General features: G+C 37.9%; 1 protein-coding gene across 1 annotated transcript in view; it reads left to right on the forward strand.

Annotated features, from left to right (window-relative positions):
* Positions 1-27,380, forward strand: part of LOC120222260 (contactin-associated protein-like 2) — a 778,685-nt gene that overhangs the window by 50,690 nt on the left and 700,615 nt on the right. Inside the window, exons 4-5 of the mRNA XM_039220013.1 lie at positions 16,800-17,003; positions 20,646-20,830. Coding sequence (XP_039075944.1) covers positions 16,800-17,003; positions 20,646-20,830 — 389 coding nt within the window. The remainder of the gene's footprint in view (positions 1-16,799; positions 17,004-20,645; positions 20,831-27,380) is intronic.

Here is a 27,380-nt window from a genome sequence, read left to right on the forward strand (position 1 = left end):
TACCATAAAGAGCTTTTTGCATATCTAGCCAACATTTCTAGCAATTTTTCTTTTACTTGCTTGGCCAACACTTTAATTTTTTTCTCCTTCTCTTTTCTAAGATATAGTAGGGAATTTTCTGCAGAGGGTGTTTTGGATGGAATATAGCGTATCTGAAGTACAGTAAGGCAAACAGGTGTGTTTTAAAGTAAGATTTATCTAAAATTTAAAGTATAGTCAGGCCAACATGTCAGGAAACAACTGCCATCAAGAAGAGAGCTTATTACTCACAGTTCTCAAGAGGAAGGCCAGGAGGGGCAGACGGGAAGGGGAGTGCGCAGAGCAGAAGGGGAAGTGTCGGGTCAGTCAGGCAGAGAGAGAAGAGGGAAAATAGGTAAGAGCCTTAATGATGGTTTCCACAGGAAGGAATAGTTGAGGCAGCTCTGGGGCACAGGGCCTGTCCCAACCTACCCAGGTTGTCTGGTACCTGACCCTGGGGTGATGGGGACAGAGTGTGTGAAAGCCTGATGGAGGAGATGGTCCGTCTGGGCTGTAGGCTCCGTATTGGTTGGTTTGTATTTGGACAGTGCGCTTGCAGGAATTAGTTGACCCTGGGAGGGTGGAAAGCCCCAGATGTGAAAGTCAGGATACAGAATAGGAAGGACACAGTTAATACAGAGGGGAGAGTGGAAACAAGCCGGGGCAACTTAAAGAAATGGCCAGAGTTGTGGCCCTACTTTGTTTCCACGATCCTCCCTTTACTACTATGAATATGATTTATCTTTTCCTCAGTATTATATAAATTACCATGAAAGCAGTGCCTCACAACAAGTCCCTAACTCCAGTTGCTATCCTTTAACCTATGTACTATTGAAATTTGATCCCAACACTAACACTATTTTAAGTGGAACCAGAAATGGGGCGCCTGGATGGCTTAGTTGGTTAAGCGTCCAACTTTCACTTGGGTCATGATCTCGCAGTTCGTGGGTTCGAGCCCCGCGTCGGGCTCTGTGCTGACTGCCAGCTCAGAGCCTCCTGATTCAGATTCTGTGTCTCCCTCTCTCTCTGAACCCTCCCCTGCTCACTCTCTCTCTCTCTCTCCTAGAAATAAATAAAACATTAAAAAAAATTAAAAAAATGAAACCAGAAATGAAGTCAGTCTAACTGAATGATAAAAAATATCTGAAATAAATATTAGGAAAAATGTACATCAAATTACTTTCTGGGGGTTTATTGATGTCTCTTTCCTTTCTTCATCTGTGGAATATTTAGTTACAATTTATAATTCTAGATAGTCTTCTCGTAAGCAGAAAAATAGATTGTGTATGGTCAAAACTGGAGCTATTTTCAGTAAACAGTAATATTATCACAGAGAAGGCAAGTCTAATTTGTTTGACTTTTCGATTTACAAAAATAAATAAAAATAGCTTTCGCATGGATTTCCTACAAATAGATTTTATGCTAATTTTTAGAAATTGCTTATTATCTCTGCATTATCAGATGTATTAGAGCTATAACCCTGCCCCAGAGTATATCAGTCTGATTTTCTGATGTCCTGTGTGGTATGAATGTGAGGGGTGTGAGTGTAAGAACGACAGTTTTTGGGGAAGCAAAGAGAACGTTGGCGTTTTGGTGTTTTTGTTTTGTTTTTTTATTGTTTTGAGTTTTTGGTGTGGAATATAATTTCAAAAAATTACTAATACTTCCCTGTGTCTTATTAAAGTGGGCCAACCATGTGAGTAGCAAATCATAATTCATCATACATTATAGTTTCTCATGAAATAATCCAGTCATAAAAAATATATAGAGCAAGTCCATCTTGCTTTTTATAAAATATTTTAGAATATCTATATCTATCTATATCTCAAGTTAGTATTAAATTTGTTAAAAGGCAAGTGTCTTTTAAACTTGTTTAAAGGAAAAACAATATATATATTGTTTATATATATATTAACACTATATATGTGTGTGTATACACACACACGCACACATATATACATACAGTGTTTAAATTCATACTGGAGCTAAATATTTTAGCCTTGACTTATAAAGAAACAACTCCATGTGAGTAAAATAAAAGCATCTCTTTGTTTTAAACTATTTTTTCTCACATCAGAAGCTCACATTTATAAATTTATATAAATACATGCCACTAAATGATGAATAAGTCTGTACTCTTAGACAGTAAACTGCATTGTACCAGGTATGGTTTTGAAGGAAAATAAAAACAGTGGAGTTCTCCTCTTGCCTTGTGTCGAACACCAGTTATATAGATCAGTTTAAGAGGTATTTATTGTGCCAGAAATACAAAGTAGAAGAGTTCAAAATCTGTATCTTAGGAAAGCTTAAAATCCACAGAGGAAATCAGGCCCATCAAGAGATCATTTTAACATAAGATGAGAAGTGATATGATAAAAGTGTTCAAGGGTGCCACGGGACCACCATCAAGGGCTATTTCATACAAGGAAAGCTTTTTTAGTAGGTGAGGATTATCTAGAGCTTGGAGGATGCCCAAACTTAAACTAGACAGACACATGCATGTGCATGCGTGCGTGCGCGCACACACACACACACAGAACTGTTTGGTGAACGAAAGGAGCACAGCATGAGAGAATGTACTAGGTAATGAGCAAGGGATCCACTTGGTGTACCACAGTTAGCACATAAAGGAAATAATGCATTAAAATGTGAGCTGTGAAAGAAGGGAGAAGCGCTATCATGGAGGGTCTTGCCATGCTGAAGTTTTTTGGCAAAAAAAGTATATTTCAGTAAGATCCTTTTAGCTTCTGTGTGGAGAGTAGATTTAAGGGCAATTAGACTGGAGGACAGGAATTGTCCACTAACAATGTTAATGCAGTAGCTACTCTGTGAGATGAAGGTAGCTTGGTTGTCAGACATATAAAAAGTAAGCTGTTTGAAACACGTAGGCACGCTCATCTGTGGAGTGACAGAAGACTCCACAGGTAGAGGGAGAGAGCTTGATGGGACAGAGTTGAGTGTGTGAATTGGGGGAGAGAAAACAGTGGGCAGTATAGGCACAGAGAGGAGGGATCCCCTTCTATGGAGAGACACAAGAGAGAGAAAGAGAAGCTGTGCATTGTGGCATTGCATTACAAGAAAAGAGCCTCTGGACCACGGATGGGGGAATGAGAAATACGGAGCTGAAGATCAGAGTTTTCACAAGTGCATGACTTTCTCTGGGCCTAAGCTATGGCCCATGCCTGGAGGGGCAGGAGCCGGGGCAGAGTAATGATCTCAGGTTGCACTGGGAGAGAACAGTCCCATCTTTGGAGTGTTGTGGGAAGAGCATTTATTGCTTCCCAAGGACAAAAGACTCTGCTTGCACCAGCCAGAGCCCCTTTGTCGACTGGGCAGAGTGGTGCTATTTCAGAACCCAGTGTTTGTGGTGCCTGGTCCTTTAAGACATAGGATTTTGAATCCCAGCTGAGTGCTTAGGAGACTCAGGAGACTGTGGAGCAGGACAAGCCAGCCTCTCCTCACTGCTCCATAAGGGCTCCCTGAACAGTGTGGTTTGGGACACCTGGTCTGGGGAGAAGAGATTGGGGGGTGGGGGGTGGGGTCACCATTTTCCTCCCTGTCACCCACACAGTAGGGCTTCAGGGAATAGGACAGAGGCTCCCAGAGGTGTTGGGTTCTGCTTACACCAAACCCAACCCCTCTATGCCTCCTAACTGCTTATCTGCGGGAGTGGGACTGACATTGACTGAACCAGATGGCCTCTCCTCTAGACCAGCACAGCCATGGGTCCTAGGCACCAACAGACCGTTTTGCTGTTTTGAATGTCAGTCTGGGTTTTTTCCCTCTTTCCTCTCTTTTCTTGTTCTTTCTGCCCTCTTGTTTGTTTTTGTTTGTTTTCCTTTGGAATCAGGCTTGTAGTTTCTCATTTGATTTATGATCTAATTTTAGTGTGTGTGTGTGTGTGTGTGTGTGTGTGTGTGTGTGTAAGACAGCAGAGAATCTATTGCTGCAAAGATCAAAGACCTAAGAAACAGTCATGATGAATTAAGAAATGCTATAATGAGATGCAAAATAAACTAGATGTAGTGACAGCAAGGATGGGAGAAGCAGAGGAAAGAATAGGTGAAATAGAAGATAAAATTATGGAAAATGATAAAGCTGAAAAAAAAGAGAGAAAAGAAGTTACTAGAGTACTCAGGGAAAATGAGAGACCTCTGTGATTCAGTAAAACAAATATCCACATCATAGGAGTTCAAGAAGAAGAAGAAGAGATAGAAAGGTGCAGGTTTATTTGAACAAATTATAGCTGAGAACTCTACTAATCTGGGGAAAGAAACAGACATCTAAATCTAAGAGGCACAGAGAACTCCCTTCAGAATCAACAAAGATAGGTCAACAGCACAACGTATCATAGGGAAACTGGCAAAATACAAAGATAAAGAGAGAATTCTGAAAGCAACGAGGGACAAATAAATGTGCTTTAACCAACAAGGGTAGACACATAAAGGCAGTAGCAGATATGTCCACTGGCAGGCCAGAAGAGAGTGGAAGGAAGTAATCAGTCCGCTGACTAGGAAAAAACATGCAGCCAAGAATCCTTTATCCAGCAAGGCTGTCATTCAGAATAGGAAAGATACAGGCTTCGCCAGACAAACAGAAACTAAAGGAGTTCATGACCACTAAGCCAGCCTTGTAGGAGATCCTAAGGGGGACTCTGTGAGTGGAATGCAGCAAAGACTACAAAGGACCAGAGACACTACCACAAGCACAAAACTTACAGATAACAAAATGACACTAAATCCATATATCTTTATAATCACTGAATGTAAATGGACTAAATGTCCCAATCAAAAGACATAGGGTATGACAGTGGATTAAAAACAAAAAACAAAAACCAAGATCCATCTGTACTGCCTACAAGAGACTCATTGTAGACCTGAAGACACCTGCAGATTGAAAAGATGGGAGATGGACAACCATCTGTCATGCTACTGGATGTCAGAAGAAAGCTGGAATAGCCATACTTAATATCAGACAAACTCAAATTTAAAACAAATGCTGTAAATAAGAGATGAATAAGGGCATTGTATCATAATTAAGGGGTCTGTCCATCAAGAGGAGCTAACAATCTTAAATGTTTATGCCCCCAATGTGGAAATACCCAAATATATAAGTCAACTAATCACAAACATAAATAAATGTATAGATTATAATACCATGATTGTAGGGGACTTTAATACTCCACTTAATAGCAATGGACAGATCATCCAGGCAGAAAATCAATAAGGAAATAATGTCTCTGAATGACACATTGGACGAGAGACTTAACATATATTCAGAACTTTTCATCCAAAAGCAGCAGAATACACATTGTTTTTAAGTGCATGTGGAACATTCTCCAGAATAGATCACATACTGGGTCACAAAACAGCCCTCAACAAATGGAAATAAAAGAATTGAAATCATATCATGCATGTTTTCAGATCACAATGCAATGAAACTTCATATCAACCACAAGAAAAAATTTGGAAAGCCCCCAAGTACATGGAGGTTAAAGAAAATCCTACTAAAGAATGAATGGGTCAACCATGAAATTGAAGAAGAAATTTAAAAAATATTTGGAAGCAAATAAAATGACAACATGGCAGTCCAAACCCTTTGGGATCCAGCAAAGACAGTCCTAAGAGGAAAATACATTGGAATCCATGTGTATGTCAAGAAGCAAGAAAGGTCCCAAATACAGAACCTAACCTCACACCTAAAGGAGCTAGAAAGGGAATATCAAAAAAAAAAAAAAAGTCCAAAGCAAGCAGAAAAAGAGAAATAATAAAGATTAGAGCAGAAATAAACAATATAGAATCCAACAGAATAGAGCAGATCAATGAATCTCAGAGCTGGTTTTTGAAAGTATAAACAAATTTGATAATCACCTAGCCAGACTTCTCAAAATGAAAAGAGAGAGGACCCAAATAGATAAAATTACAAATGAAAGAAGAGAGATCACAACCAACACCACAGAAATACAAACAATTACTAGAGAATACTATGAAAACTTACATGCCAACAAACTGGATAATCTGGAAGAAATTCACATTCCACCAAAAGTCAAATGGGAAGAAGCAGACAATTTGAACAGATCCATAACCAGTGAAGAAATGAATAGGTTATCAGAAATCTCCCAGCAATAAGTCCTGCACCAGATGGCTTCCCAGGGGAATTCTACCAGACATTTAAAGCAGAGTTGATACCTATTCTGTTCCAAAAGATAGAAATGGAAGGAAAGCTTCTAGACTCATTCTTTGAAGCCAGCATTGCCTTGATTCCAAAACCTGACAAAAACCCCACTAAAAAGGAGAATTACAGATCAATATTCCTGATGAACATGGACATAAAAATTGTCCACAAGATACTAGCAAATTGAATTCAACAGTATGTTAAAATTTTTTGCATTTATTTTTGAGAAACAGAGCATGAGCAGAAGAGTGGCAGAACAAGAGGTAGACGCAGAGTCTGAGGCAGGTTCCAGGCTCTGAGCTGTCAGCAGAGAGCCTGATACAGAGATTGAACCCACTAACCGTGAGATCATGACATGGGCTGAAGTTGGATGCTTAACCTACTGAGCCATCCAAGCACTCTAAATTCAACAGTATATTCAAAGAATTATTCACCACGCTGAAGTGGGATTTATTCTTGGGCTGCAGGGATTACTCAATATTCACGAATCAATCAGCATGATACATCACATCAATAAAAGAAAGGATAAGAACCATATGATTCTGTCAATAGATGCAGGAAAAGCATTCACAAAATATAGAATCCTTTCTTTATAAAAACGCTTGAGAAAGGCAGGGTAGAAGGAGCATATCTTAACATCATAAAAGCCATATATGAAATGCCCACAGCTAGTATCATCATCAATGGGGAAAAACTTAGAGCTTACCCCCTGAAATCAGGAACATGAAAGGGATGTCTACTCTCACCACTGTTGTTTAACATAGTGCTGGATGTCCTAGACTCAGCAATCAGACAACAAAATGAAATAAAAGACATCTAAATTGGCAAAGAAGTTAAACTTTCACTCTTCACAAATGGCATAATATTCTACATGGAAAACCGGAAAGACTCAACGAAAAAACTGCTAGAGCTGATACATGAATACAACAAAGTTACAGGATATAAAATCAATATTCAGAAATCAGTTTCATTTCTATACACCAATAATGAACCACCAGAAAGAAATATCAAGGAATCAATCCCATTTGCAATTGCACCAAGAACTATAAAATACACAGGAATAAATCTAACCAGAGAGGTAAAAATCTGTATGCTGAAAACTATAGAAAGCTTATGAAAGAAATTGAAGACACAAAGAAATGGAAAAACATTCCATGCTTATGGATTGGAAGAACAAATATTGTTAAAATGTCAATACTACCCAAAGCAATCTACACATTCAGTGCAATCTCAATCAACATAGCACCAGCATTCTTCACAGAGCCAAAACAAACAATCCTAAAATTGTATGCAACCACAAGACTCTAAATAGCCGAAGTAATGTTGAAAAAGAAAACAAAGCTGGAGGCATCACAATCCTGAACTTTAGCCTGTATTACAAAGCTGTAATCATTCAGACAGTATGATACTGGCATGAAAACAGACACATAGACCAATGGAATAGAATAGAGAACCTAGAAATGGATCCGCAAATATATGGCCAACTAATCTTTGGCAATGTAGGAAAGGGTATCCAATGGAAAAAAGACAGTGCCCTCAGCAGATGGTGCTGGGAGAACTGGACAGCAACATGCAGAAGAGTGACACTGGACCACTTTCTTATACCATACACAAAAATAAATTCAAAATGGATGAAAGATGTGAATGTGAGACAGAAACTATCAAAATCCTACAGAAGAAGCCAGGCAGCAACCTCTTTAACCTCGGTTGTATCAACTTCTTACTTTTAAAAAAATTAATGTTTTTTCATTTATTTCTGAGAGAGAGAGAGACAGAGAGAGACAGTGTGAGCAGGGGAGGGTCAGAAAGAGAGGGAGACACAGAATCTGAAACAGACTCCAGGCTCTGAGCTAGCTGTCAGCACAGAGCCCGACACGGGGCTTGAACCCATGAGCCATGAGATCAAGACCTGACTGAAGTTGGACGCTCAACTGACTGAGCCACCCAGGTGCCCTATCAACTTCTTACTTGATATGTCTCTGGAGGCAAGGGAAATCAAAGCAAAAATGAACAATTGAGACCTCATAAAGATTAAAAATCTTCCCCACAGCAAAGGAAATAATCAACAAAATTCAAAGGCAACCAACAGAATAGGAGAAGATATTTGCAAATGACATTTCAGATAAAGGGTTAGTATCAAACATCTATAAAGAACTTACCAAACTCAACACTCAAAAAACAAATAATCCAGTGAAGAAATAGGCAAAAGATATGAGTAGCACTTTTCCAAAGAACACATCCAGATGGCAAACAGACACATGAAATGATGCTCAACGTTGGTCATCATCAGGGAAATACAAGTCAAAATCACATTGAGATACGCTGGTCAGAGTGACTGAAATTAACAACTCAGGAAACAACAGATGTTGGTAAGAATGTGGAGAAAGGGAACCCTTTTGCACTGTTGGTGAGAAAGCAAACTGGTACAGCCACTTTGGAAAACAGTGTGGAAGTTCCTCAAAAAGTTAAAAATAGTTACCCCTACAACCTAGCAATATACTACTAGGAATTTATCTGAAGGATACAAGAGTGCTGATTCGAAGGGGCACGTGCACCCCAGTGTTCATAGCAGCACTATTACCAATAGACAAATTATGGAAAAAGCACAAATGTCCATCAACTGATGAATGGATAAAGATGTGGTATATATACACAATGGAATACTACTCAGTGATGAAAAAGACTGAAATCTTGCCATTTGCACAATGTGGATGGAACTGGAGGGTATTTTGCTAGGTGAAATAAGCCAGTCAAAGAAAGACAGGTGTCATATGCTTTTACTCATATGTGGAATTTGAGAAACTTAACAGATGACCTTAGGGGAAAGGAAGGAAAAATAAGTTTCAAACAGAGAGGGAGGCAAACCATGAGACTCTTAAATACAGAGAACAAACTGAGGGTTTATGGGGGTGGGGAAAATGGGTGATAGGCATTAGGGAGGGCACTTGTTGGGGTGAGCACTGGGTGTTGTATCCAAATGATGGATCACAGGAATCTACTCCTAAAGCCAAGACTGCACTGTATGTTAGTTAACTTGACAATAAATAAAATATTAATTTAAAAAAATAGACATGTTAAAATTCACAGGGCTTAGAACTGGGTAAATGTGAGTGCATGAGACAGGGAGACACTAAAGAAAGCCTCAGGTCTCTGTCTTGAGTGACTGGATAATGTATACAAGGGCAGAGGCGGTGAGCCCTGAGAAGGAATTACGTGTTGGATGCATAGAATTCGATTTGCCTGTGGAAAGTCCATGTGGATCTTCAAGACAGTTAGATACTAGAGTCCAATTTTATGGAAAAATAAAATCAGACTCCTCTCACGTTGTTGCTGTTGCTCTGCCGTGAGTTATCAAGTACTTAAGGGCAAACCAACACAATTTAAGGAGAAATATTGCACACATTGTGAGATGCTGACCTTCATGTAAGAGCCTTGAAGGTTTTTGTTTTATTTCTTCTCAAAATAGAAGTGACTTTTCAGAGTCTAAATCTAGATAATTTTTGAAGGATTTGGAAAAGGCTTATTTTGCTGCTATTATTCTAAATTACCTAATATTGACATTTTGGAATCTATTTTAACTCTTTAGATTTAAACCACAGTTATGTTGAAAGAAAAGGCAGTGGTTTAGAAGAAAGAAATTAATCAGATCAAATTAGTGTACAGATGAGATAAATTATGTTCCTCCAGAGTTAATGTCTGTTGGTTGAATAATACCAAGTTAATTAATAATGGAACAAATTCTACCCCTCCACCACATACACACACCAAAAAAAAAAAAAAAAAAAAAAAAAAAAGATAGCCTAATATCACCATTCTTTTCCTCTGATAGTTGAAGCCTTGAATATATGAGTAATTATAGCACCTAGGAGAATCAGAATGATTCTTGAAATTTCTTCCAATCTAGTGATTCTAATTATTAATGAAAAAGTAAAATAATAGTGTATATAATTCTTTAATCCAATTTATTGAAGTATGAATGACAACATGTAATCATTTAACAAATACTGAGTACCAGCTGTTTCTAAGTCTCAAAGTACTGGGCTTCAGGATGAAGGAAAACAGTCTCTGATGCATGCATTTTCAGAAAAGGAGAATGCGTATCATGCAGTAAATGCATAAGCACATAAATATGTCAGGTAGAGATCAATACCATAAAGAATAGAAGTGAGTTGAGTAGATAGAGAGTAAAGATGGCAGTAGACATGCTGTTATGTAAAGAATGGTCAACACATTCAGAATATAGTGGGGCATCCTATTGGCTCACTTGGTTACATCTGACTCTTCATTTTCTGCTCAGGTCATGATCTCACTGAGCCCCACATGGGGCTCTGTGCCGTTAGTTTGGAACCTGCTTGGGATTCTCTTTCTCCCTTTCTGTCTCTGCCCCTCCTTCACATGTGTGCTCGTTCTCTTTTAAAGTAAATAAACATAAATAAAAAACCAAAATATTGACCTCTGACTTAAAAAATAACAATATATAGATTTGCATTTATACAACATTTGAAAAACTAAGGACATTTCACCTTATAATGTTTTCAAACTTTACTGCCAGAGATAAATTTCAAACTCTTGAAAGTGGCCTGGGTATGTTTTAATATAAATATTATGTTAAAAAGGGATGCCTGGATGGCTCAGTAGAGCATGTGACAGTTGATATCAGAATCATGAGTTCAAGCCCCATGTGGAGCATAGAACTTACAAAATATGATGTACAAAAATAGGAAGTTTTTTCAAAATAGGAAGTTACTTTTAAAACTAAAGCTCATGTGCAGTGGAATATTCTGTAGCTATTGAAAATTTCATTGAAGAAAAATATAGCAGAAAAAATACTGGAACAATATATATAGAAAAACATTGAGTATTTTGATACTATTTCATATAATTATATATATTATAAATGGCCCTTTTTTGCTTTCATATATGTTATAAAATTTTACAGTGAGTACATATTTTCTGAAAATAAAACAGATTATTTTAAAATACCAAACCCTTGAGATTACCGCTTAAATTAACAGTCACTTAGGTGTATTTAAGTAGTAATCAGTAATCACTTAAATATTAAGGTATTACTGCTTTTAAAAGTCACCGTTTATGCAAAAAGATTTGATTGAAATAGAGCTTCAAAATCATAGCAAATCTTTGTGAAATAAGTTACTAAGAAGTATTTCATAAATTTGTGTTTTCTTTCAGTCATCTATTTGTGTGAAAGAATATACAATACAGATAGATTACAATGATGTAAATTTGTAGAAAAAATATTTTTGCTTTCCATAAAGCAAACTAAACAAAACAAGCTTTACATTTCTCAGTACCATGCTAAATTGGGGCTCCTTGGAAAAATGTCTGAATCTATATTTGGGGCAAGGAAAATGCAAGATGAAGTTAGAGAATTTTGTAGTGCCGGAAAGTGAGAGATTAATTGAGTGAGAGACTGAGAGAGAGAGAGAGAGAAGGGAGAGGGGGGCAGAGGAGGAGATGGTACAGGGTGGAGACACAAGAGACAACCTGAATCAGCTCCCAATGGCCAGAGCTGGAATAATTTGAATAATGGCAGTATTCGATTGAACTAAAAGCACAAACATGTGCAGTCCCACAGTGATATAAATGAATAAAGGAATAGAACAAATCTTTCTTACAGAAGAATTCCAAGCAATACATGTAGATACTTCTGTCTCCAGGAGGTGGACTTAATTCCCCTTACCCTAAGTATGGACCAGACCCTGGTGACTCAGCTCCACAAGGAGTAAAGGGAAAACAAAACAAAAGGAAAAATAGTAACACGGCAAATATCACCTCAGCCAACATCACTAGTGAGAAGTTATGCTGAAATAGCGCTTCCCCTGATAGTTAAGTGATGGCACCGCAAGTCTGTGGTGCTCTCCCCAAACAACAGTCACACCAGTCCAGTCCTAAAAAATTCAGACCTACCTGGGCTGAGGAAGATTCTACAAAAATGTGGGACTGGCACTCTTCTGAAGAGTCAGAGTTAGAGAGGACTGAGAAAATGTCACCAGAAAGAAACATAATGACTGAATGCATTATGAGATCCTGGAAAAGACAAGACATTTGTGAAAGCTGGTGAAGTCTGAACATAGTCTATATTTCAGTGAATAATATTCTACCAAAGTTAATATCTTAGATTTGACACACGTGCAGGTTATATACAGTGTTAACAGTAGAAGAAGCTGTGTGAGGGGGTATAGGGACCCTGTTCTATCCTTGCAACTTTTTCTGTTTATCTAAAATCATTCCAAAATGAAAGTTTTATTATAAAGAAACAGCAAAAACAAATTATCATGGAAGAAGTTGGGACATCCCAGTGATGGTATATTTTTAACTAACAAAAATCCTGTTTTGGAAAAAAATGAGATAAAAAATAATGTGTGGTAACAAAAACCAAGCAGTACTGTAATCCATATGTCTCTCTCTCTCTCTACACACACACACACACACACACACACACACATTCTGTCTATGCAAATTCAAATGATCAGAAATGGAGATTATGAGTAGCTATTTCAGTAAAATAGAATTATGTCCTTTTAATTTTGTTCTTTAAACCTTTTGTGTTCTCAGTTCTTCTACAAGAAAGTGAAATATTTATAAGAAAACATCAGAAATAGTTCTAAGTACAGTTTTTTTTTCAAATAAACAGGTTAAATTACCATTTCTTTTTTTTCCTTTATAGTTTATTGTCAAGTTGGTTTCCGTACAACACCCAGTGCTCTTCCCAACAAGTGCCCTCCTCCATGCCCATCACCCCACTTCTCTTCTCTCCCTCCGCCATGAGCCCTCAGTTTGTTCGTAGTAGTATTCAAGAGTCTCATGGTTTTCCTCCCTCCCTTTCCCCAACTAATTTTCCCCTCCCCCTCCCCCATGGTCCTCCGTTAAGTTTCTCCTGTTCCACATATGAGTGAAAACATATAGTGTCTGTCCTTCTCTGCCTGACTTATTTCACTTAGTAGAACACCCTCGAGTTCCATCCACGTTGCTACAATTGCAAGATTTCATTCTTTCTCATTGCTATGTAGTATTCCTTTGTCTAAGTTACCATTTCAAGTTATGTATATTTTTACCTTATATAAATGCCTTGGTACCTGAAGGTCATAAAACTTGAGTTAGCTAAAACATACAGTTTCTCAACTAATATTTGTAAATACTTTTATCCAGAACTCAAGCTGCTTATCAGCCAACATTTTGAACTGTAACCAAAGGAAATGACATTCTTGTCTCTGTCTCTCCACCCCTCCATACACACACACACACACACACACACACACACGCACATCTATGCATATATCTATATATAATGCTGTTTGGATAATTCTGTACTTTAAATAGGTAGGTAGGTGGGTAGATAAGTAAATGTGTAAAATGTAGAAGGAAATGCGTCAACCTTTCACCCATATTGATCGTATTGGTGATCTCCTATGTTTGCAATTTACTTTCTACATCTCTATTTTTGTATTAATTTCTTTTCAATAGGAAACATACACTATATTTGTATTAAAAATATAGCAAAGATATATTTAAATATTAAAATCTTTAGATGATATATTCTCCTCCAACATATCCAAATTTAGGAAGTAAAGACTAACAATGAAATTAAAAGAAAAAGAAAAGAATAAAGCCTTCCGTACCATGACATTTTGATGAATTGGGCACGTTACCAGCTCTCTGAGTTATTGTTAGAAACAAAATTGTGGAGGCACTGTGATTTTGCATTCAGTCCTTGACTAGCCATTGTTGCTCAGATGGCTTAAACAGTTCAGCCATACATATTTAATCACTGCATAGAAAACTTAATTCTAGGGAGTGATAAGCAATCAGGATAATGGGGAGGGGGGAGGTGGCTTGCCCTAAAATAAGCACAACATAGTATTAGATGTCAAATGAAATTTAAATATATTTTGGTAGGAAATAGAATTAAAGTCTGATAGTTTTTACAATATCCCAGACTCTCTTTAAAGTGTATAGTATGTTTTTCTGTGGGAATTTTATATCACAGATTATTTATAAGAATTTTATAGTTTCAGACTGCTCTCAGCTCACGTCTGTATAGTGATATGCAAGCTTTAACTTAGTCATAGAAGAACAGCTTTGATTTCATAATGTAAGAGAACTGGCTTGCAGAGCATTTTACCAGTTTCTTGAAGGACGACGTACCACTTATCATTTGTCAGATGAGGCTTGGTCCACATAGTATTCTTTATATTTTTCTTAATATTATAGGGCTGTGAAGAGAGAACCATGCCCATCCTTTCTCTCACTTTTTCACCAACATTTATGCTTCTATACCTGGAACTGTTGAAGATTTTGATTTAGGAAAAGATATGGGAGGGGTGAAATCTTTCTTCTATCTAAGCTCAGGGAACATTTACTTCCTGAGAGATGAATGGGGAATATTTTATGTCAATTAATATATATTGAAGGTGTATAAAACAATGATGTGTCTATTATTCAACTGTCACTGACATGAAATTGACTGCAAAATTACTTTCTGGAGTTCAGAATTTACTCCCTCCTTCTGACTTTTCGTTTATGCACTTTTAAGACAAAAAGTAATTTCTACTGACTGCTGGATTATAAATTCAACCTGGGATTTCATAATCAGATTCTGCTTTTTTTCTCTCTCTATCACCTCTCATCACAGATGATAAAGATATTGCAATTGGAATTCAGCTGTGACAGTATAGATGATTAAGCTAAAGTCTAATTGGCTTTGCAGTGTTAGCAGAAGCATAAATTTGGTGGTTGGATCCCCCCCCATAGTAAAATAAACCTCTGTGATTTACAGTCTTCGAGAACAGAATTTTGTTGATTAAGAAGGTCTTTTTATGGACAGTAAAGAATTGACTGTAAGAATGGAAATTTCAAGTGCAAAGTTATATTTTTCTTCCTGAACTTTTTAGAATGCAGCAGCTTTCTAATTAAATAGGGGCAAAACTGGCAATGGCAAGTAATGCACAAATGTAGCTGCAGTGGCTGCATTCTGCACCACTGCCGAAGTTACCATGGGGTGGCATGCTCTTCTTACCTGGGAGTCGGGAGCCAGAGTATTCCCTGTGGCAACTGAAGTAAACAAGTGCCAGAGAATGAGGACATGAAATGAGAAGATATTTCTCCAGCAGGCTTTCAACTTATTACTTTTCTCCAGTGTCACTCTGGAATTCTTTAGCAAGACCTTTCCCCAAACTGAGAGGCAGGCTTCATTCAGGCTTATAATTCTAAAGTAATTAGAGCTATCCAGTTTGACAAAGTTTTCTTTCTTTCTTTCTTTCTTTCTTTCTTTCTTTCTTTCTTTCTTTCTTTCTTAATTTGTTTTTAATGTTTATTCATTTAGAGAGAGAGACATAGCATCAGTTCGGGAGGGGCAGTGAAAGAGGGAGACCTAGAATCCAAAGCAGGCTCCAAGCTCTGAGCTGTCAGCACAGAGCCCGAAGTGGGGCTTGAACCCACACACTGTGAGATCATGACCTGAGCCGAAGTCAGACACTTAACAGACTGAGCCACCCAGGTGCCCCATGACTAGATCTTCTATTATTTAAAAGTAAAACCTAAAAGAAATGAATTTTTTAAAAGTATTTTTAATGACAAAGGTCTAATTATGATAACCAAGTTTCTGTTTATACTCAAAATATGATCTAGATGATAATAGGTCATCTTTGAGCTATCCCATGGATTTGGAACTTACCAGTAGTGCATAATAAATAAAATTCACTTCATTTTTCTTTCTGGTGTAAGTAGCAATTATGAAACTAATCCATGCCCCTCCATCACCTGTTTCTAAAGATGGTGGCAAAATTGTTCAACTTCCAAAAAGTTTATATAATTTTGTGTCTTCGGTAAAATTCTCTAACATCAAATAAGGGTTACTGTAGTCATAGGTGGGGCTAGATATTTGTTTTTCTAACATACATATGGGTAAGGATGTCTTTGCTCAGTGTAGTAAAAAACATGGGGAGCTTGTCTCTCTTTTCCAAAGACATGGGGCTAACAAATTTCAGGCAGATGTGAGGTCTAAGAGCAAATAATAAGAAGCTTCAAAAGTTCAATTAGCTGTCTACTCTGGGTACTAACAAAGTTTAATGAAAATGGAGTTGAATATAAAAACCATAAAAAAATGAGTATACCATCAAACTCTGCATTCTAGGATCCTTCATTCTTATATCAAAAAATAAATTTGTGAGTGAAATGTATATTTAAAAACCATGAGTAGCCCCGTTTAAGAAAGATAATATCAAAATCTCATAATATGTCAAAGATTAAAAAACTTTACTTTTTTCATGTAAACTCCAGACTCCCAAGTTAATTTTGAAGCATATAAATAATTAATGGAATGTATGTTGTTAGTATTACAATTGAAGTAAAGTTTTGTACTAATAAAGGTCCCTTTGATCATTTTTTATGAGTACCCTACATAAAATTTATTTCAGAATACCCAGTAAGACAAAAGAAGAAATAGAACAAGAACCCAGAGCTCCAGATTTTTCAGAAAAAACACTTCTTTCTCATTTATTCTTTGCAGACATTGGAAGTGGGTATATTTTGCACTGGGTAGCAGCATACAAGAAATGAAATAAAATGTTATTTGCTTCCTCTTTTAGGGGCTGATGTTATCAACTTTGATGGCCACGTTGTGTTACCATACAGATTCAGAAACAAGAAGATGAAAACACTGAAAGATGTCATTGCCTTGAAGTTTAAAACCTCTGAAAGTGAAGGGGTGATCTTGCATGGAGAAGGACAGCAAGGAGATTACATTACCCTGGAACTAAAAAAAGCCAAGCTGGTCTTCAGCTTAAACCTAGGTATGTTCTGACTTTAAGCCCCATTCTTTCCATTTATTAGTGTTCCCATTAGTAAAATGTTAATGTTGCTTAATCCTTAAAATGTAAATTATAAAAAAGCAGTTCCCGTTATATTTTCAGTTCATTTTTTTTTCAATTCATTTTCCATCCATAGTGGGTTAATCCTTTTTAATCCATATATACCTATTCATTAAAAAATAATGATTACCTTCTAGTCCTAAGTAAGGTACTATACTAATATCTGAGATACAGTGGAGAGCAAATAGAGAAGGTCCATGAGTTCATGAAATTTATGACCTAGTGGAGGAGTCAGACAATCTATTGTCTGTTGTTATTTTAAAACAACTGACTTAAAAGCAATGACTTCAAATAATGATAAGTAGAACTCCATTAAATAGGCTAATATGATAAAGGATACTTACTACAGAGGCAAGAAGGGTCAACATTAGAATATGGAGGAACATTCTCCCTGAGAAAATCCCAAGCTGAGATCTCAGTTATAACTAAAACTAGCCATGAGAAGGTTGAGGAAAAAAGAAGTCCAAGGTAGCAGTCACTACTGACAAAAATCTGGCATGTTCATGGAACAGGAGGGAGGTAATGTGGGTAGATGCAATGAGTCAATGGGAGAGAAGACAGAATCTGGAAGTTGGGGATGGTCCAAACCCTGTTAAGATCCTGTACGGCATGGTAAAGGTTTTAGGTATTATTATTTAAGGAACAGAAGCTATTGGTAGGCTTTAACCATATGGCCTCATGATCTTATTTTTAAAAGTTTTACTGGGACTTCTGTAGAAGAAAACGCTTGCATTTGGATGAGAGTCAAAGCCAGACTTCTGCATAATGTAAGTGAGAGCTGGCCCTGGCTTACAGAGGTGGTGTCAGCGGAAATGCAGTGGGTCTAGTTGGGACATGATTTTAGTGGTAAGTCAGGTTGCTTTGTAATGAGAAAGAGAATAAGTGAAGGAGAATTCCTAGACCCCTAATGGACCTAAGTGCCATTTTCAGAAGTAGAGACAACTCTGTTTCCTCTGTAGAGTTTCTTCTAAGAAAGAATTGTTTTCTCTAATAGAAGAGGTCTTAATAGACCTGGTGCATTTTAGTTGCCTATCAGACATCAGGGTTGCAATTTCTATTAGGGAGTTGCATGTATGAGATCCAGAGAAGGTGTTACATGGAGACTGAGGGGAGTGACTGTAGCAGGAGGAAATTAGAACATGTGGTATGAGAGCAGGTAAAGAAACGATGTGGTGGCTGTTTTGAATTCACCGAATATGTCACTAAGAGGAAGACAGGCAGGTGAATATTGGCCGAGGCCCTGTAGAGGTTACTGTTGATTTTCTCTTCATGGAATAAAAAGGACAGTAGTTTTATTGACATAGGTTTAAGAAAAGATGAGAAATGTGGAAATGAATTTCTCAAACATAATCACCTAGAAATCAGAGAGTCAGGAATCAGAGAAATGAAATAAATATTTGCTGGAGAAGAGGTTGAGCTAGAATGAGTTACTCTTGTTGTGGTTTTTGTTGTTGTTGTTGTTGTTTTTAAGCATTTTTAAGTTTCTTATCCAGCTAAAAATTTCAGGATTTATGCAAGAATTTTTTGAAGGGCAGCATACAAATCCCATAAAGCTTTCTATTGTAAATAGTAACAGAATTCTTTAAAATTTTACATCTAAAGTATTTTAATAGCTAGAGTTCACATGTTAAATGCATCCCAGGAGGAAGCTACAAAACTAAAGATTAGAACACAAAATCAGATCCTGCCTTTTTCACTTGCTTATCAGTCTGAGTGGTCCAGACATTCCTGAATATGGCTTGGTTTCCACATATTAAATTTTACTACTTTGAAAATCAGTATTATACTAAAAAGGGCAGAGAGAGAGAGAGAGACAGCCCCAAGCAGTCGCTACACCATTAGCATGGAGCCTGATACAGGCTCCAACCCACAAATCTTGAGATCATGACTGAGTCGAAACCAAGAATTGGATGCTTAACCTACTGAGCCCCCACGTATCCCACCCTAAATCATTTTTGAAACAAGTTTCAATAGAAGCTGAAAAGGAGAAATGGAGGGGGTTGATAACAGAAAATAAAATGTAAGTAGTTAAAAAATATGCATGCAAACACACACACACACTCAGAGCAATTGAATTATATCTAAGGGGATCTTTATTTTTTCAAACATTTCTCCTTTATTTTTTAAGTGAAACACATAGAGAAGCCTTGTAAAGCCACTGTGCTTTAAAGAGGTGTGACATTACTGTCTGAAACAAGTACCTGATCCTGTGACCTCACAGAATGATCATTACCATTTCACTGGAAAGCAGTTTACTTACAGAGTTTTATTGACTGACTGGAATTTATGACAGTCAAGGAAATGCACTCACTCATAGGTTCACTCTGCCTTTTTAATGCCATTACCTAATTATCAGGCATATCTAGCTGCCACTCAGTCTCCTAGCCATTTAAAGTAATAAAATTGAGTTTGCCTTTTCATTCAGACTTAATCCTACTTTTCTTTGTCCCTCTCTGCCCCCACCACCACATGTCCATACACAGCTATGGTCACAGTCACAGCACATTTGATTTCATCACCAGAAGGAAAGAAAATCTGATCTAGGAAAGCCACAGAAAATGTCAGGTGGAGGCATCATTAGCATCCTAACTATGAAAAAAAGGGAAATAACTTGATGCCCTAATCAGTTGTGTGTTTCTCTTATTTCTGTTATTCTATTTATTCTGAAACTGTGTTACATTTTTATAGCATTTAGTTTTGCCTGACCATGAAAAGCAATACTTGATCAGACAAAATAGAAGGTAGTAGAAACCATGTGAACGTTATCCAGATATGACTTTAGTAAACATGTTGGATCCTTGCAAACCTTTCACTCTCATTTATGGCCTTGTTGCCATGGAAATCTTTCAAAACTAGATTAACGCCACATATGTATTTTTGCAAGTTTTTACTTTAAAATATAACTTGAATTAATTTCCCATGCAATTAAATATTACACTGTGCTAAAAACCACTGCTTTTGGAGTCCATGAGAACTGGAAAGTGTCATGCTGTGTTTTCTTGACCAGTAATAAAATAACAGCAACAAATAAAAGAGTGATAACAGGTAACATTTAGCTAATGTTCACTCTGTGCCCAGAAGTAAGTGGAGTCCTTTGCATCTACTAATGTCTTGAGTCTCCGGAGCAATGCTGTAAAGCCTGGACTATTAGCTTCCCCGGCTTATCTATGAGGCATCATATGTTCAGGGGATGGCCGGCCACCCCGGAAGATGGAGCGAGCGCTGCAGAGCCAGCTTGGAAACCGAGGCACTTGGCTCCAGAGCCATGGGGTACAGACTCCATAAGGAACCTATCAGATTTAGCCGAATTCATGGCACAAGAAACAAAAAAACCCTCATATATATCTTTTTCTTTTTAAAGGACACGTTCCCATCTTTAATAACTCCTCTGTAGTTTGAGTATGAAACTGTGTTTCAGGATAGCTTCACATGCTGGGGCCCCATGGGAGTGTCCGTGGACAGGCCTTGAAGGAAAAGCTAGCCTGTGGCTGTAAACGAAAGGTCCGCGGCTGCACAGAGTCACTGTGGTGTCACTGTCTCGTCTCTTTTCCTCCCACGGCTCAGGAAGCAACCAGCTTGGACCCATCTACGGCCACACATCTGTGACGACCGGAAGTCTGCTGGACGACCACCATTGGCACTCTGTGGTCATCGAACGCCAGGGCCGGAGCATTAACCTCACCCTGGACAGGGGCGCGCAGCACTTCCGCACCAACGGGGAGTTCGACTACCTGGACCTGGACTATGAGGTGAGCTCGGGCACGTGTGGGGGGCGGAGGGGGAGGTCGGGGTGGCTGCCTGGCCTCCCGCGGCCTTACTGTGCCTTTGTCAGCCACACATCTGCCTGCACCGCTCATTTCAGTCCCCAAAGAAGCATCGTCTTTCAGCTTCAGGGTCTAATCTATTAAAACCGTCATTTTGTTCTAGTTTTTTTAAATTTTTGATCATATTTGAAATGTTTTAAAAATCTTGATACCAGAGTAATAACTTGAAGGGAATGGACCATCTATCCTGTCATCAGGGCAACTTAGTAAGTCCAGAATCAAATATAAGTTGTAATCTTTCCATCGTTAGTTATGTTATAAATCACCTATTCTTCTTGAGGATGGATGGACAGCATGTTATAAACACAGGGCTACCTAATACTTACTAGAAAATACTGACTGAAAAATTCCGAGTTCTGATTTATATTAAGCCATGTGTGAATTGGTGACTGTAGATAGTTCTTTTCAGGTTCTATTTTCTCAGATATAATTATCACATAAGAAATAAAGTAAACATAGAATATTTTAAGAGGTTGTTCATAAATAAGAAGACATATGTAACTCTCTAAATAACCAGAGATTTAAAAAATCTGATCGTATCAGTCTCATAAAAACTATATATTCCCATATTATACAGGTGGGCATTTCAGGTTTTTTAGTAAACTATTTAGAGAGCAATTCAACCTTAAAATGTCTATGAAAAACTTTAATCATATATAGAGTTAAGAGTTCTATGCAATATTCACAGCAGTGTTACATATTCCAAAAGAAAAGAGATAACTCTAAATGAAAAAAAAAAAAAAAGAGAAACGCAGTAAAATAAATAGGATGAAACATTATTCTGCAAGAGGTTTCCAAACTTTCTTTGGTCACGAAACCCTCAGTGTGTTATTAATTTCTCCACAGCAAGCCTAGACCATTCTGTAATAGTTAGAGCCAAATAACTTAATGAATGTTTATAGTCCTTTGAAAAAACGCAGATTAAAATAAAAGAAAAAAATGTACATTTTTATGTAATTTTTAAATGAACAGTGGTTACTCGCTGATGGGCCAAGTGTTTCTGGGCTCTCCAGCTCCTCAGATTTTGTAATCAGATTTGACTGCCAGTCTCATCTTCTGTCCCACTTCTCCCTTCGTGTGACACTGCTTTTATCAGAGATACAGCCAAAAACCCATGTTCACAAAGACAGGAAGTCATCAGAAGCAACGTAGTAGCAGGATGTTGGAATGGGGAAGTAGCTCCAGCTAGCGTTGTATGTAATGCCCAGAACATGTCAAATATCCCTGTGTCTTCTTTAAAAATGTTAAGTGTAGGGGCGTCTGGGTGGCCGAGACAGTTAAGCATCTGACTCTTGACTTTGGGTCAGATGACAGTCTCACAGTTCATGAGATGGAGCCCCGCATCTGTCTCTGCGCTGAGCAGCAGCCTGTTTGGAATTCTCTCTCTCCTGCTCTCTCTCTCTCTCTCTCTAGCCCTCTCCTGCTCAGCCCATGCATGTATGTGCTCTCCATCTCTCAAAATAAATTTAAAAACTTAAAAAATTAAAATACATAGTATATGGTAGCTGTGACCCTTCAAGTTTTCTGTGCTCAGTATGCCTTGCTCCCATATTGTGTATACACACACACACACATACGCGTGCGCGCACACGCATTAATCAATAGCGACATACAAATTTTTAAAAATGTAGTATAGGCCATAATAAAATAATTGAAAAAGTTAGGATTTACAACTGTGTTCTTTATTTTTCTTGTTTTCCCTTAATGTTTATTTTTGAGAGAGAGGGAGATAGAACGCAAGCAGGGGAGGGGCAGAGAGAGAGGGAGAAGCAGAATCAGAAGCAGGCTCCTGGCTCTGAGTGTCAGCACAGAGGAAACACGGGGCTCGAACCCATGAACTGTGAGATCATGACCTGAGTGGAAGTCAGATGCTCAACTGACTGAGCAACCCAGGTACCCCTACATTTTCTTTAAATATTTAAATAGTTTCTAAATTGTCTCCAAGATGAATATATTACATATATTCCCATATATGAATTTAAAATAGATTATGCTACATAAACCTTGATATTGAGACTTTATTAACATTAAAATAAATTTAAGGTTATCAGAAAATAATTGTAATCACCCTCCAAAAATTTCCTTAAAGCAAAATGATTATTGCAAGGGAAAGAATATTAAAATCCCAGAAGTTTCTCTTTTTTTCTAAATTAGTATATTTCTTGGCTTAGGTGGCTTATCTCTCACTGTATGAGAGAACTTGGAGATGAATTATTCATCTTCCATTAATAAACTTTGAAGCACCATACAATAGATGAAAGATCCTGGAATATTAGCAGTGGGCAAACACAATTCCAATTTCCAAAAAAACAGAAATAAAAATTTGGGGTCATAGACTCTGTGAGTTTGTGATCAAATCCATGAATATTCATGCACACACAAGACTCTTCTTAGCGGGTCAGCAGTTTCACGGACAGTTTGAAGCCCATCAGTGTGCACACAATGTTTGAGAACTTCAGCTGTAGATGACAGTGCTTGAGACATTATTAGAGAGAGACACTAGGAAGAAATGTAAATTTATTTTCAAAGAATCAGGAGTCAGTTGAATTGAGTCAGTCTCTCAGTGTTTTGGGGTATATTTCTTTGACTCATCCATACAGTAACTAGACTCAGACCCCAAGGGGGACTTGACATGAATAATTGAAGACATTGCTATCAGTCAGGAAATTCCAAGCGTTTTAGGAGCTCTGTGCCAGGAGCTGGGAACAAAGACCCAAATGTATTTATTATACCACACCATGATAGAATAATCCCATCTATAGACTAAATACGAATCATCTCAAGAACATACATAATAAAAAATAGATGAGGCCTGAGTGGTTATTTTCTGTTTAATGTAATGTAATTTAAATCTATATAATTTAATTTTTAACGATGGCTCTGTTTAACAATCCATTTTCATGAGCCAGCATGAGCAGGATTCAGCGCACCACAGGGGTAAATTAACACCCATAACCGTTCCCAGAGATGTACGTCATGAAAGAAACAGTAGACAACACACTTGCTCCTTTGAGGTCGCTCATGGCGGGCGTTGTTGTGGAGGATGGCTTAAGAGTTCACCATATTCCATTCCTGGAGCCATTACACCACAGAGGGAGCCGGTCACCACTTGCAGGCAAGCTGCTGGCCCTGTGGTGCCCTGGGAAGGCTACACAGGCAAACAGATACACATCCTTCATATCAGCCACAGGGCAGGACCGCACCCTGATGTGTGGCCTGGCTTCTCTCTTTTCTCGGGCTGAATCCCAGGGGATGCCCACTGTGCCTATTGTGCCACTGCCTTTGCAGCAGAGCTCTGCTTGGGAGGCAGAGCAGTGCTTCCCCTTTGACAGCTGGGTGGCTAGGGTTTTAGAGAGAAACCAGCTAGGATTTTGTAGAGAATCAACTTCATGGCTCAAACTGGACCAAAGGCCTGGGTTTGCATCCCTTTTTGCTCCTTACTGGTGTGTGACAGGGGGCAAGTTATAGTCCCCTTTTGGAAAATGAATGTAAAACACATTCGCCATAGCACTGGAAGAAACGTAGGGAGGAACAGAAATCTCCTATGTATCGGGTATGTAACAGATGCTTGCATATGAAAGGTGAGGTAGCAGGCAGCCCTGGGCTCAAACTGCAGCATTGTGCCCGTCGAGACCCCAGTCCCCTTCTATGCCACCGCTGCTCCGGCACCATCGCAAGCCATTCCAAGATGGCGCCTCACAGTCCATCTTGCATTCCAGTGGGAAGGAAGAGTGGAGAAGGTTATGCTCTCCTCCCCTTTTAGTTATAATTCTTAGAGTCACACAACATCCTCCTCCTTTATTCTCACAAGACCAAAACTTGCTTCACAGCTTGGTAAATGCCACGTATCAGGAGAGCCAGTGCGCACCGCTGTAGAGTATATTTTCCTAAAGAAGGTGTGAGAAAGGACACGTAGAGACATCTAGCAGTCTCTGCTGCACTGTGTAAACTCTTGGTAATTAAACAAGATGGTGAATGTCATTATTTCCTTAGAGTCAGGGTTGTTTGTGAATGGCACTATTATTAATAAGCCAGTCATTAGTTATATGAATATATGATTATTGAATGACGGCAATGATTGTGTTTTTTTGCCATCTGAGTAATTACAATATCAAAATATTTTGTGGTTCAAGCACTTCTTTTTACTGATGATAATGCATACTCAGAAGAAGTGACAACCTAATATATCATTAGTTGTATTAGGAATTGGGATTTGAGGGGCGCCTGGGTGGCTTAGTCGGTTGAGCGTCCGACTTTCACTTAGGTCATGATCTCACGGTTTGTGGGTTCGAGCCCCGCGTCGGGCTCTGTGCTGACTGCCAGCTCAGAGCCTGGAGTCTGTTTCAGAGTCTGTGACTCCCTCTCTCTCTGACCCTCCCCTACTCATGCTGTTTCTCTCCTAGAAATAAATAAAACATTAAAAAAAAAAAAAAGGAATTGGGATTTGAACCCACATCTCCTAGTTGTAAGGAAATCTGGTAAATTGAGCCTCTGTTGCTTCCCCAGGGCACCTCTGATGATCGGGTAGGACACGTGCTGAGGGTTGCTGAAACCAGGGAAACCAGAGGAGTGCTTAATCATCATCCCGAAGGAAAACAAAAGTTCCAAAATAAATAAACTGTACACCTAGAGAAAGAATGAGACAGTATGTTTAACCTAGTATTTAGTAATAATGTTCAAAATGTGGTGCTGCGTGGGGCACCTGGGTGGCTCAGGTGGTTAAACGTCTGACTCTTGAATTCAGCTCACTTTATGATCCGTGAGATCAAGCCCCACTGTCAGAGCATAGCCTGGTTGGGACTCTCCTTCTCTCTCTGCCCCTCCCCCAATTGTACTTGCTCACTCTCTCAAAATAAATTAACGTTTTAAAAAAGTACTTAAAAATGTGATGCTGCATGTCGTTAAGCATACAAGATTTTATTCTATCAACTAGGAAAGAATTGGTAAAATAAATTGTAGATGGAAAGTATGACACTCCACGTAATTATCAGTAATTCTTACTTTTGGTATTAGATATACTTATTTAGTACCTAATAAGTTCAGTTTAGTGCCACTTGAAAATATTTTCCTAATAATTCTATTATTTTAGTTTACAGTATAATTTTCCTTTTGTCATTTCCTAATCCTTTTCTGTATATTGACTCTCAGTCTCTCCCTATTCTTTCGTATATAAACTCTGTGGTCAATGATACATATGCAACTAACCATTATTACCAAATTTTATTTTCAGTGAGGTCTTTTGTTTTTTCATATTGTCTCATAAACTATCATTTACTTGTGCTTCCCCCCCACCTCAAACTAAGCCTCTAAAATGCTATGACACTAAATAAAAGAACATAATTTGCTAATGGCCTCCTAGAACACAAAGATGTGTGTCTTATGTTTCCAATACAGTCTTGACATTCAAAAATGTTTAAGTATTGCTTATAGGAAAAGTTGATAATGGTAACAATGACTAATAATTAAAAGAGAAATAAAATCTAGGTTATATATCTTAGTACTGCAGCTCTGTTAGCATTTACATTTATTTACTACTAATTCACTATTATCAGTAAATATCATTATGGCAATGCATATATTAAGTATAATTTTACATTATAGTAAGTTTATACTATACTGGTATAATTTGGCCAAAGATACATGGAAAAATACATACTCTCTTTTTATAGGTGATAGATAATAGCCAGAGAATCACAGTAAGGAGCATCCACCTTATTCCCGAGGATTCAGAAGATATTACAGAAGATTCACAAGATAGAGATATTATATTACAGTTATCTATTCAGAAGATAGAGATATCTCTAAGCCTCGAGTGCTCACATAATAGCCCCCACATCCTACTATGTTCTTAATCAATGTAGTAACCAGACTTTTTGAACTGCTTTCTGTATCGAAAATAAGTCTAGTGAATATGTGACTTTAATGGTTTTTTTAGATTAAAATAAGTCTACACAGTACACAGGGTAAATACAATATTTCTTCATTTTGGCTGCAGTTTTGTCGATATATTATTATACTTGTACTGGCTATCTCATGATGAAGAGAAGCATTAATTAGTATATCTTTGAATGATAAACATAAAAATGTGTTTTTAATATTACTTAATAAAAGAGTGTCCTGGATAAAATCTTTTAAAAGAGTTCAGGAAAATTTATAAAATGCCTTTTGAGTGGCTACATGGAAGAGATTATTGCTATTTTCTTGTTAAAGTTGTAATCTGGGGCGCCTGTGTGACTCAGTTGATTAAGCGTCCGACTTCGGCTCAGGTCATGATCTCATGGTTCATGGGTTTGAGCCCTGTGTTGGGCTCTGTGCTGATAGCTCAGAGCCTGGAGCCTGCTTCAGATTCTGTGTCTCCCTCTTTCTCTGTCCCTCCCATGCTCATACTCTGTCTCTGTCTCTCAATAATAAATAAAAACATTAAAAAAATAAAATGGTAAAGTTATAATCTGATTGCCAGAGTTAATGATACTGT

Source organism: Hyaena hyaena, unplaced genomic scaffold (assembly GCF_003009895.1).
Source record: "Hyaena hyaena isolate Hyena2069 unplaced genomic scaffold, ASM300989v1 scaffold_855, whole genome shotgun sequence".
NCBI lineage: Eukaryota > Metazoa > Chordata > Mammalia > Carnivora > Hyaenidae > Hyaena > Hyaena hyaena.